Genomic DNA, 12897 nt, shown 5'->3' with positions numbered 1-12897 from the left:
TCGTGGCACAGCATTGCAATAGCGACTCGCGCTGTGTATATATATAGCGCCAAGAGTCCATAATCCCTCCAGAGTGCGCAACTGGGATGGGGTTTTGGGACAGCGTATTCCTTGATGTACGTCATTTTTTGGGTCGGACTTGCGTCATTCCGTCGACGCAGTCCACCACAGAAATATCAAGTGTGTGTCAGGCCTACTCGTGATGTCACACTATGACGTGCAACACGGATTTCGCCGTCCCAGATCTGATCAGTGAAGTTGCGCACTCTGAGCGATTATAGACTCTTGATGGCGCCCATAAGTTGTTCCGCTGACTCACCATCATGACATCATTCACATTAGATGTATATGCTGGTGCGAGTGCTGGTGTTGCTTTGCTGCTGCTGACATTGTTGCTGATGCTGATGCTGTTGTTGCTGGTGTTTCTGGATTCCAGTGTTCAGTGTACCTTTCGTAAGATGAATCAGGTTGTGGACGGGAGCGACGTCAGCACGGACAGAGTCAATGAGGTAAGGAAGACAGTGAGACGCTTCTCTGTATGGAGTGTCTCCTTATTTCACAACAGTGCCCTGCGTACTGTCCATACGCCTTGCTGATATTGTTGGTTGAAGCTCTGGGTGGTGCTGTTGCTTTTGCTCGTTGTGGACTCCGTTCCATCCTGTCATGATAAGGCTGCAGACTGCTCTCAGCTAAGACAACAACTATCAGCAACTGGGTTATGTTGCAAGGTTGCAGAGGTGGCTCTTTGTATGTAGCACTGTGAGCTCTCCCTGTGTGGCGGCTGATGTCGTGATCCTCTTGGTCGATGTCTCTGTTATGCTGCTGCTGCCGCTGCTGTTGCTGTTTCTGCTACTGTTGCTGCTGCTGCTGCTGCTGTTTCTGCTGCTGCTGCTGTTTCTGCTGTTGCTGGTAGTGGTTCTGTTGCTGCTGCTGCTGCTGCTGCTGCTGCTGGTGGTGGTGGTTCTGTTGCTGCTGCTGCTGCTGCTGCTGGTGGTGGTGGTGGTGGTGGTTCTGCTGCTGCTACCATTATCTCCACTAATGCACGTATTGCTTTCCCTATTGCTGTTGCGGGTGTGTTGGTATGATGGGCATGTTGGTATGTTGGGTTGTGTGTATTGCAGATCACTCGTCAAATCAGGAAGTCTCTGCACTCGCAGCTGGCCACTGTGACTGACGCATTCCATGACATGGACTTTCAGAACACTGGCAAGCTAACACAGACCATGTTGCAGGGTCTGCTGTTACGGTATGTTACTGCTCAGGCTACAACTGCTACATGTACTGGCCAATTTGAGCATTGAGCTGGACTGCCGGATACTGGGCCTACAGGCCTTTAAACAAATGCTGGATTAACACGGGCAGGTCGTGTTGTGCCGGGCTGAGCTGGGCTGGGCTGGGTTGTGCCGGGTTAGGCTGGGTTGTGCCGGGTTAGGCTGGGTAGGGTTGGTTTGGGCTGGGTTGGGTTGTGCCGGCTTGGGTTGGGCTGACCTGCATACTGGTAATATCCAGTCACACTTTAAACATACCAGACCCATAAGCTGGCTCCTCAGTCTCCACGTTTTCATCCTCCAAGCCCTTCTTGATCATCCTGAGTCTCTTTCCTTGACTTCGCTGCTGCACTGCACTTTGCGTGACTGTCCTCCATGCGTGAAACATCGAGATCGGTGAAGGCTGAACGGGTGTAGTCTCCAACAGGGCAATTCATTTCGCGAAGGATGTGCTCGAAAGTACCAATGCCATGGTTGAAATGAATGACAGCCGGGTAAACAGCAATGTTGACAGCACATCTACCAGCAAACTCCGTTTTAGGCAAATACGACCATACCAACTTGTTGAAGCACTCATTGCGATTCTGTGTCGCACCCTTCTTGCACTTCAGTAGCAGCTGCTTGTCGGCAAGTTTACGATACGCTGGCACCATCAGGTCTTTGGAATAGGGTTGTGGTGTTTTTACGGCTTGTCAGAAGTAGCCTTGTGGTAGCCACACCAGCTATCAACTGGGCAGAACTCATGACGGAGATTCTCATCAGTGGATGCACGATGACGAAACGAGGCACAATTTGCTCTCCGCTTAGCACCGTAGTCACCACTATTCTCTCTTATCGCCTTTCCATACCAGTTCTGCAAGGAGTCAATGAGCTTGTTTGTCAGGCGTCCACTACCGCTGATAGATTTGCCGTCACGTAACGTACGACCACTAACTGTTACTGGTCGTATGTTTCTCACTAATTCACGTAGCTGGTGCCCAACATGCTTCTGTACATGGCCTACAGACTCAGATTTGACTATATCGACATCAGGGCCATATGGGGCAGCAGCAGCAAGAACAACATTGGAATGCCCTTTGCTATCACCATCGCCAATGTAAGGCTGCGTCTATCTACGCTTCTTGACCAAAGTTGTACAGCAGCGGCAACATTGGAATGTCCTTTGCAATCACCATCGCCAATGTAAGGCTGCGTCTATGTACGCTTCTTGACCAAAGTGGTATAGCAGTAGCAACATTGGAATGTCCTTTGCAATCACCATCACTGATGTGCTCTCTACAAATCTAAGGCTACGCTTCTTGACCAAAGGTGTAAAGCAGCAGTGCTTTCCATACCTGGAGCAGAACCAGAGTAATCTGCTGAACAGACTGGCTCGTGGTCCTCCTTCCGGGTTTGGTCTTCAGCAGTTATGTAGAGCCAGCAGACAACTTCTTCCTGGACGCTTACGACCACTATGTTTCTTCACTAGTTCACGTAGCCGGTGCCTGACACGCTTCTGTACATGTCCTACACACTCAGCTTTTTGCTGCATCGGCATCAGGGCCAAAGATCCTGGAAGCTTGGGCAACATTGACAAAGAAACTTCATCAGGGCACTCTGAACACGAGATGGTAATTGTCGCAGCCAGGCCACTACGCTTTCCCTCCTTCACAATCACATTGCCACTCTTGCATGACTTGCACACACACGAGCAAAGTACTATCGCAACGAACAGGAGGCCCAAGCTCATAAATCGATACACAACGCCAGAAAAACCATCACTTGGACCTGCTGGGCCAGTTTCTTGGTGGTCAGAATCACCGGCATCGCTCTCTGACTCGGAGCTGCTGTCCATGTCCACATTCCAAGTCGAAAAACTCAAATCTTGCAATTTTCTCAGAACTACTGCTTCTAGTGGTGATCGCCTGTTCTCGATGATCCGCAACGGCCTTCTCTTCCTGTGTACTCGCACTGCCTTCACGTCCAAATTGATTGCCGCGAAGAACTCTCTCGAATGTTCTAGAACGTCGTTTTGCATTGCTCATTGTGTCCAGTAGTTCCGGACAGCAAATTTTGACAAGGTAATTGTCACAAATTTCGCAAAAAATCCTATTTTCACCCCAGCTCGATCGGATCGCGTACGGGCAGCTACATGTCGTGACCCTGTTATCACGGCATGAGCAGAGAGTGCTGGATTGGCATGGTGTTATCAGAATTTGCCAAAAACGAGCCTAGAATCACAGGAAACGGCGAAATTGGTGTTTTCCGATTGTGAAAAATTATTGATGTGTATTCCAAGTCTTCGATTTTTTTTGAATTTCAATGCAATCTTCTAACGTGCATACCCCATGCATGGTAGTCAAAAAGAATTCACACGCAAATTCTACGGATCAATACCTTTTGTTTGAGCTATCCCTCTATCGGCTTTTCTTTTTTGTGTTGACATCACCAAACACCACAAGCAGGCTTGGCTAGTCTTCGCTTTTAAGCCAAATGGAATGAAGAATGAGGAACAAGCGGGGCCAATGAGGTGCACATACGCATGCAACTGCAGAATAGGCAGAACAGAAATATCAAAACCGTCCTAAAAAAAACCCCACACGAACTGTCAACTGTTTACTGCAACTAATAAAACCCGAAAACTGCCGAGTACTGTACTGTAATCATGACACCAGTAGCTGACAGAGTCGTAAAATCTGTACTTTAAAGTTGAGGTGCTGTATGTCCAAGGTCAAATGACTGGCAAAGCACTATGCAAGGTTGTCAAAGCTAGTACTTTATATCCCAGGAATGAACTTTATATCCCAGGAATGAATAATCGATGTGGAGACAATTATTTAGTGAGGCTGTGTTTTACACGAGGCGTTTCAACCCGGGTCAAGTCTCAAGCCGCCATGAACACAGATTGACTGGAGCGTTTGCATGATGCATTGTGCTTGACCTGGGGTTGAATTTTCAACTCTCCCCTCGAGAAATCGTACTACCGTACTTCTGTGTGTATCTCGCGCCAGATTTGAAAAAAAAAAAAGATTTATCTCATAGCATGTTGTATATCTCATAGTACGCAAGAGGTACACAAAAGGAAGTAAAATAGAGCTGTTTCGTTGTTACTCAGAGTTTCATGGCAAAAAACCAATCATCAGACAACATACTACGCTCTGCCCATTCCGGGCATTTGAGCACTATTGCAGGTTAATGCACACTGCCTCTGTATTATATCTCATAGTATGTTGCATATAATATCCAGGTTCCAGTGCACTGAACTGTCTTACTGTATTATGTACTGGTTGTGGTGTTTGTTGTTGTTGTTATTCTACCCTAGCATTGGTGTGAAGCTGTCCTGGTCTGAAGTCGTGCGTCTCTGGTCCACCATGCTGAGAACCGCTAACAACACTCTGGACTTCCAGGAGTTCATCCGCCACTTCTGCCCGCCCAATCCGCCTCAGAAGCAGGGCAAACGTAAGTCTGCCTACTGGAAACTGTTGTAGTGTGTTGTTGCTTCAAGGCCCAGCCCTGAGTAGTGCGGCTGCTGTGTGTGTGTGTGTGCGTGCGTGCGTGTGTGTGTGTGTGTGTGTGTGCGCATGTGTGTGTGTGTGTGTGTGTGTGTGTGTGTGTGTGTTTGTGTGTATGTGTGTGTGTGTATGTGTGTGGTTTCTCATGGAGGCGGAAAAGTGCCGGTCTCGCCAGGAGGCACACGTCTTTCGATTGCACCGAGGCCCCAGCAACTTCGGAGCTAGCCTGTATTTCGAGCCACTTTTTTTCTATCCAAGCAATGTCCTTCTTGACATGGCCTTTCTTACCACAGAAGTGGTAGAATGGATCCTTGCGCCCGTGCACTTGCTTCGCACCATTCCCGGCTCCGGAACACTTCGCACAATTCCTTTGGAAACGGCCCGGCTCCCCACAATGGTGACATAGCCGCGGTGATGGTGTGGAAACACTGTCGTTCACAAACGTGGCAGCTGCGGACACTGCACCAACTGCCGGTTGCTGAGCGCAGTGCCCGGATCCTGTCAAGACATTCGGAATCCTTCAGGTCCCTGCCTGCCATGGATAGACGGACATCCTTTGCAAACTCCATTGGTAGTCCGGCCAACAGCTGCTCTATCACCACCAGATCTGTATCGCTGTCGCTCTTATGACCAGACAGCTCTAGAAGACAGCACAGAGCGGCTACATACATGTCTGGACTTTCGTCCACTTTCAGCTGCCGCTGCTTAAACAAGCGGTACGCCTCACTGCGGCTCACACAGAAGGACTTCCGCAGGATGCTCCGCACTGCGTCTTTGTCCCGCTTCTCCGTATCACTTAGTTTCGAAAACACACGGTGGGCTTTGCCCTCCAAGAATAGCGGCAACTGTTTCATTTGTTGGTCCGCATTCGTCCAACCCGATATGTCGGCCAGTACCTCAAACTTCGACCAGAACATGTCGAAGTCGTCCACTCGGCCACGATACGGCTTTACGAAGCCATCCAACTTAAGTGACGACATACCACTGGTGACAGAAGACGCACTGTCACTACTAATACTACTAACACTGGTATGATCAGTACCACCACTGAGTCTGACTTCACTGGGCCTGGATACCACGGATGTATCCTCAGGACTCACAGGAGTCAACAAATATTCACTGTCACGATCGCGATGTCCAGGCACCGGCGGAGTTGTCGGTGTGCTACCCCTTCCTCGAGCGTTCCTAAGTCTAGGAGGCATCGACTACCAAGTAGGTGACAACAGCACGCTTGGTCAGCACTCTACCAGTGCTCAGCAAACAACACACACACACACACTACACGTGAACGGTCCATCCTGACACACTTCACGAATTCAGGAAAATTCCAGTTCGAAACCACACTCGTATCCTCCGGAGCGGGTTTTGGCACCGCATTGTTACTTAAAACTACTACACTCCAGCCAGCACTCCAGTACTGAGTACGCTTGCACACCAGGCCACAACAAGGAATCAAGAGAGTTGGAAAATATGGAATGATAGAAAATTTGGAGAAAAGAATCTGTTCTTTTTCCACAAGATCCAAAATCCATCAGGAGAAAGGACATGCATTAAGGGGGCGTTCTTTTTTGATGTACAGGTTTGGGTAGAAACTACTTCTTTCGGTAGATACGTTCCTTTTTTTCTACTCAAAAGAGTAGATTCTACCTTTCTCTACCGGCTCTACCGAAAAAAAAGCTGGTAGAAGTTGGTAGAACTTGGTAGAGGTATGGGATTTCCTGAAAAATCAAGGAGTTGTACATAACTCCATATACTAGTAGAAGAGAAAGATTTCACGTACATATCGTGAAAAACTACTAAATCCCGTAGGAGAGCGTTCATGCACTTACCTCTACCTTCTACCTCTATCGGTAGAATGACTCTACTCTACCAGGTAGCTAAAAACGAACGCAGCCTAAATAGCGACCACGTCGTCCATCGGCGTGTAAGGCCACACTTTTTTATTTCTATGTTTCTCGTCACCTGAAAATCTAAAAACGTATGCGAGAGGTGGAAAAAAATAAAAAATGACCCAAAAATAAAAAAAGTTTATTAGACCTTTGTTCACACTAAAATCCACCAATACACCGTACACCACCATGCAAAATAGCATCCATAGTTAGCAACTAGTATGTGGTAGGAGCTTCTGTCACAATCTGTGCATGTGCAGCTAGATTGCGCACAAACATGCCGTCCTTGCATCATGTGTTGCGCAGGCCAGGCCACGTTATGTACATGTGCATGAGTGTGCTAGTCCCCACATGCACAGTCAGTGCAGCACAGTTTTTTTTTCTTTTTTTCTTCCAGACTCCTGAATCGTATGCGCGCGGGTGACGAGAAACATAGATATAAAAACGTGTGGCCTAATCATACAAAACAAACTAGTGCAGCGACCAAAGAAAAGACACAGGTGAAGAAGAAGAAGAAACAGCGCTGCAACAAGAAGAGCGGATCGCTGCAGTCGCTAAAATGCACTAGCCTACTGTAGACTAGTGTAGTGTAGTTCCACGTGAGCATGCAGTCACGTGGTCATGAAACAGAGTAGTGCATGCAGTCACATGGTCATGAAACAGAGTGCATGCACACTCACATCATACCCATACGTCGTACATGTCGAAAAGAAAAAGGAAGGAAAGTCACACGCGAGCCGAACAAATAGTAGAGTGCCAGACTACAGTAAATACTAATTACTACGAAGAATTTCTTATCAACCACCACAGCACACCACAGCACACCACACCGCTGCGCTCTCCGGCCGACCTCAACGCGTTGCCACAGCACACCATCAGCAAAACGACACTTCAGTTGGTACTCTGCTCCTTCAGACAGCAGCTGTTTCGATCATCAGGATCTCGTCAGTGAAGGTTGATAATGTAGAATGGCTAACAGATAGTGAACTTCACCCTTTTGTAGCAACAAAAAAAAGGAAAAAAAGGGGGGGAACATAATGGCGCATCTTAGGCGCAAAAAGGGGGGAAACATAATGGCGCATCTTAGGCGCGAAGATTAAGGCTAAGCAAAGGCGATACTGATAGACTACACCGCGGATACTAGTAATGTAAAGCGGGGGGGGGGGAGGGGGGGGGGGGGGGAGGGTGTTAGTGAGAGTACAGTCATGTAGTGATAGTCGCTGGTTGGTGGTTGATAAGAATCTGGACAAGGCCGAATGCTGCTACTTACCCCTCTTGATCATACAAAGAATTCGTTTAAATAAGCGAACAGTTTCCTTGGAGACAAGAATGCCATTATACTTAGAAGTAGGACACACTTCAGGCTCTTGAACATTTTGAAAGTTTCCACTAGTATACTTGCATGGCTTAGGGTCAGGTAGAACGCAGGCAAAATCAAATAAACACTGACAATGGATTAAGTACAGTAGAGAGGTGATAGAAACAGCGCAAGGGAGAAGAGCCAGAACAACAGCTTCAAATGCGTGACCCATACATATAGGAAGTATTTCACCTGATGATAAGGCATGAAAGTATACTAGTGAAAACCTTCAACATGTTCAAGAGCCTGAAGTGTGTAAGTATAAAAGAATTTGTTTGAGAACAAATGCACTTGAATAGAAATCTCTTCGAAGCTAGAATGGAGTCTGTAATGAAAATCCTTACAGAAGCTAGGGAACTAGAACTCGGCGGAGAATTCGGCTATCTGTTTCACAAGGCTGGAATCAGCTGCAAAGTAAGAGCTCATGTAATACAAGACACAAATAAATAATTCTCGTAATCCAGAAGTATAGTAACTGTACGAGCAGTGGATTAACCAGAGTGTTACCTTTATGTAACCTAATTATTCACACTGTCATGATGCCAATGACTTCACCGTGTGTGCGTGTACGTGTGTGTGTGTGCGCGCCCGTGTTTGAGCTTGGGTGCATGCATGCATTCGTGTGCGCGTGTATATGTGTGTGTGTGCATACATGTACATGCAATTGTATTATGGTGTGCTACAGCTGTCGGCAAGCACATGACGGATGATCATTATTTGATGCGCTCTAAGAAGCTGCACCGCGATGAAGATATTGTCATGGACAGACTCAGATCTATGGTAAGGTCCCTAGGATTGCACAGATCAGTATGAAGTCCTTCCTTAGTACTGGGCAGTAAACCCCTCCAGCGTCTTATCGAAGCCACTCGCTTAGACTCGTATCTACCTTCTTCGCCCAGGTTTGGACATTTTCCAGTTAACACAAACGTGGGTAGTTGTCGATTCTCAAGAGAAGAAAGGGCTTGCGAAGACGAATGGAAACCCTTCATTAGGAAAAGAACACATTGCGTAATTGGACCTGCAATATGCTAGGATGTCTGTCTGTGTGTGTGCGTTGGTGTACAAGGCTGTTGAGTCCAACTCAGCACTCCACTGCTGCACTGGCGGCACTAGCACTGCATACCCAGTACACGAGTACTGTAAAACGGGAAAGTCTAACGGCCAAAAAGTTTAACGTTTTTGTAATTTTGGCATGATAACGTGGAGAAAGTTTAACGCTGGCTGCCTGGCCACCCATCTGTATGCACATCTTTACACAGACATCTCAAACCGGGTTCGCGATAACGTTTCTTCAAATAACGGAAAAAAATGGTCATTAAAACATTAGACTTGGAGATTCGTTCGTTTTACAGTATGTAGATGTAGTGCTGAGTAGAGTGCACATACACATGTAGACTGCAAGATGACACCTACTGTGGTTGTGAGCTGGAATGTGTGTGTGTGTGTGTGTGTGTGTGCGTGTGTGTGTCTGTGTGTGTGTCTGTGTGTGTGTGTGTGTCTGTGTGTGTGGTGTGTGCGTGCGTGTGCACTGTGCATGCTACACATGTATAGCACTGTGCACGTATCACTGTGTACCTACGTATCAGTGCTGCCAAGCCATGCTCCTCTCTGATGTTTGGTGTATATATTTTTAAAAACTAACGATGTGTGTGCGTGTGTACATGTGTACGTGTGTCTGTGTGTACGTGTGTATGTGTGTACGTGTGTCTGTGTGTACGTGTGTCTGTGTGTACGTGTGTACATGTGTCTGTGTGTACGTGTGTATATGTGTACGTGTGTCTGTGTGTATGTGTCTGTGTGCAATGTTGTAGTTGACCCTGGCCTACTACACAGTTCTGAAGAAGTTTGTTGAACAAGATCCGATGGACTCGGGCATGCTAAGCATGACAGACTTTGTGGTACGGTCATTCACTGGGTTCTCTATTGCTGTGTGTGTGTCTGTGGGATGGGGAGTATGCACTGCAGAGGCATGACAGGATGCCGGAAGCAGTTTTTGATTGCTCCGGCCGTGTCGCAACTTTTCAGACAGTCAACCCTCGCTTAACCGTGCACATCCGTTTTCCACTAAACTATCCGGATATTAGTAGGCGAGGGAACTGGAAATCGAACACACATACTGTATGTGTGCATGACATGTGCTGTAAATCGGTATCCGGTTTTCTTCTCGATGGCGAGGGATAAGGGAAGACCGGATAAGCGAGGTCTGACTGTACTTTGTATACGATAAGGCGGGTAAACATGGCAAGCATGCATTGGTGGTCAAACCGTTGGTCCGACCATGGCCTGACCAACCAGTCTGGTTCTGCTGGTCTTCCGGCTGGCCTGCATGAGGTGCACTGTGATGTGTGATGTCATTATGTGGCATGTGATGTCATGGTGTGGTGTGTGTGTTGTGTGTGTGTGTGTGTTTGTTTGTGGATGCGTACATTCACATGCTTTCTGTCGATAGTCGGTGCTGAAGTGTATTTGCCCTCTCCTGACCGAAGCGGAAGCAGCCTCGCTTGGCTACAAGCATCAGAATAGATCCGACAGGTATCCTCACCTTGTCATTGCTGTCACGTTTCTATCATTGTCCTCTTGCCTGTGTTGTAGTACATTATTTCATTTACGTCATGTGTACGTGGTGTTGGTGCATGTGCGCGTGTTGCTGTGTTGTGAAAAGCAGTCTTCGCCCTGCGTTCGTCATGTGCAGTTGTGTTTCCGTCGTCTACTCGTAGTAAAATAGTCTCCCCAATGCCGTCAATTGCCTATGTGTGGAGATGGCACCGGGGCTGGGAGCAGGAATGAAATTGGCTTACAACACCTGTGTGCATGTACAGGATCAGCTACAGGTCATTCCTAGTTCCGTACAGACCATCATCAGGTGCGTAGGTCGTGTATAGTCAGCGTAGTCCCGTCACCACACCAGCAAATGCCCGCCAGTCATAGGTACTACATACTGTATAAGTTAGTACAAATTTTTCTTCACGAAATCTTTCGTTAGATCGCTCCACCAGCAGGCTTGTTACGTACTAAATTTCGTTTTTGGTCGCGGTCTGTGACCCCGAACGTTCAGACAAAAAACTTTAGTTTGGTACAAACTTTAGTTATTTCGTGCCCCTGACGAATATGGCAAAAGTTAATTCCAAACGAAAATTTGTACTTATACAGTAGTCAAAATAGGCAAAATTGGAGCTATGGGGTTGCCCTTCGTACATATCCACCACACCGCGGACATGTGCTCCGGCGCGTACTATGGTCACCACACCACAGATGTGTCTGGCAGATACTAGTCACCACACCAGGTGTACGAGCTCCACCCCTGATCTTCCTGTTGTGTTTGTGTACCTGTACAGGATCAGCTACAAGTCGTTCCTAGCCCCGTACAGGCCGTCAGACAAGACCTATCGTGTAGGCAATGACATGTCAGGTCTCCTCAGCCAATATGATGGAACTGTTGTTGTGCATACCAATGTAAGTTGGGACAAGTCGTTTTTAAGTTTTTTGTTTTACCGAGGAGCTATCTTGCCCTTTTGGCTGGCTACAACTGCAGGGGAGAGAGAGAAAGAGAGAGAGAGAGAGAGAGAGAGAAAGAGAGAGAGAGAGAGAGAGAGAGAGAGAGAGAGAGAGAGAGAGAGAGGGGGGGGGGGGGTTGAGGGATTGATTGAGAGAGGGATTGAGGATTGAGAGAGAGATTGAGCATTGAGAGAGAGATTGAGAATTGAGGATTGAGAGAGTGTGTGTAAATACATGACTGTTGTTGCTACTCAATCTCCTGTTGTCACTCTGGGTTGAGATGTCTTCATAGTATCTGCTCCGGAGCCAGGTCAGCGACCTGGTTAGGTGGTACTTGGACCCGTTTGGTGACCCGGTTGGGAATATATATATGCCACGTATACATTGTAACCGGGGTGTCCTAACATATTTACAGCTCCCTTATGCACTTGCAGTAGGCTAGCGGCACTTGACCGTACCCGGCTCTGACCCGGTTGGAAGAGTTGTGCCAGGTACACGTGTACCGGGTTGGTTTGAAATACTAGAGCAAAGACTGCTTCACACACTTCACCAACTGTCATGAATTTGTGCTCTTCTCTCTCTGTCCTCAGCCTCCAGTAGCCGTAGCAGGAAAGCCAAACAAGGGTTTGCCAGGCACTCTTGCCGCTCTCCGCAGAAAGGTATGGCACCGTTATGTTGCTGATGTAACGCTGTTCGTGTTTGGCTTGCAAGACTGGCACAAGTCATATCCCCAATTCATTTCGCCAGGAACTTAACACATTCATTCAGCTTGAGCACCCTGTAAGAAGCCCTTAGGGTCTGTTGGGAGTGCCCAAGTAAAATAATAAAATACAAAAATACAAATATCTACGGAAGCAGTTTTCGATTGGTGCGGCCATACCATAGTTTTTCGTACTTTGTTTGTCATTATGGAGGGGATACAGCAGTGAATATGTGTTGGTGGTCAACCGGTTGGTCCGGTCATGGCCTGACCAGCCGTACTTGTTCTGCTGTCCCTGGCCTGTGATGTCATAATGATGTCATGTCGGGCATACATGTACGTGCATGTGTATTTTGTCGATGTATGTGGCAGGCCATGAAGGCCGTGACCAAGCCGTGCCTTGGTGACAACAGCGAACCAAACCTACGTTTTCCTGATGATTACTCAGCGTGAAAACCAAGTTGCAACAAACCATTTTAACTGCTGCGCTAGAGAGCTGTATGGAGCATTGGAAGTTGACCACTTTGCGAACCTTCAGATGGGGGATGTATAATCCGTACTGCCTCGTGCCTGACTGTTGTGTTTGTGCTGTTTGTGTGTGTGTGTGTGTGTGTGCGTGTGTGTGTGTGTGTGTGTGTGTGCGTGCGCGTGTGTGTGCGTGTTGGTATGTGTAAATGTGCTGGTACGTGTAATT

The 12897-nt window shown here is 47.5% G+C and overlaps 1 protein-coding gene across 2 annotated transcripts in view; it reads left to right on the top strand.

The window, feature by feature from the left end:
• Nucleotides 1-12897, top strand: part of LOC135829976 (EF-hand calcium-binding domain-containing protein 6-like) — a 28481-nt gene that overhangs the window by 14703 nt on the left and 881 nt on the right. The window contains exons 15-22 of one of the 2 annotated variants that reach the window (XM_065342366.1): nt 437-509; nt 1122-1246; nt 4570-4706; nt 8694-8788; nt 9820-9906; nt 10458-10540; nt 11344-11461; nt 12094-12162. In XM_065342366.1, coding sequence (XP_065198438.1) covers nt 437-509; nt 1122-1246; nt 4570-4706; nt 8694-8788; nt 9820-9906; nt 10458-10540; nt 11344-11461; nt 12094-12162 — 787 coding nt within the window. Of the gene's footprint in view, nt 1-436; nt 510-1121; nt 1247-4569; nt 4707-8693; nt 8789-9819; nt 9907-10457; nt 10541-11343; nt 11462-12093; nt 12163-12897 lie in introns of those variants that run through there. The other variant, XR_010555960.1, reaches the window with a different exon arrangement.

Source organism: Sycon ciliatum, chromosome 13 (assembly GCF_964019385.1).
Source record: "Sycon ciliatum chromosome 13, ocSycCili1.1, whole genome shotgun sequence".
Classification (NCBI taxonomy): domain Eukaryota; kingdom Metazoa; phylum Porifera; class Calcarea; order Leucosolenida; family Sycettidae; genus Sycon; species Sycon ciliatum.
The sequence above is the reverse complement of the archived record's forward strand: the minus strand, read 5'-3'. Positions and strand labels throughout refer to the sequence as shown.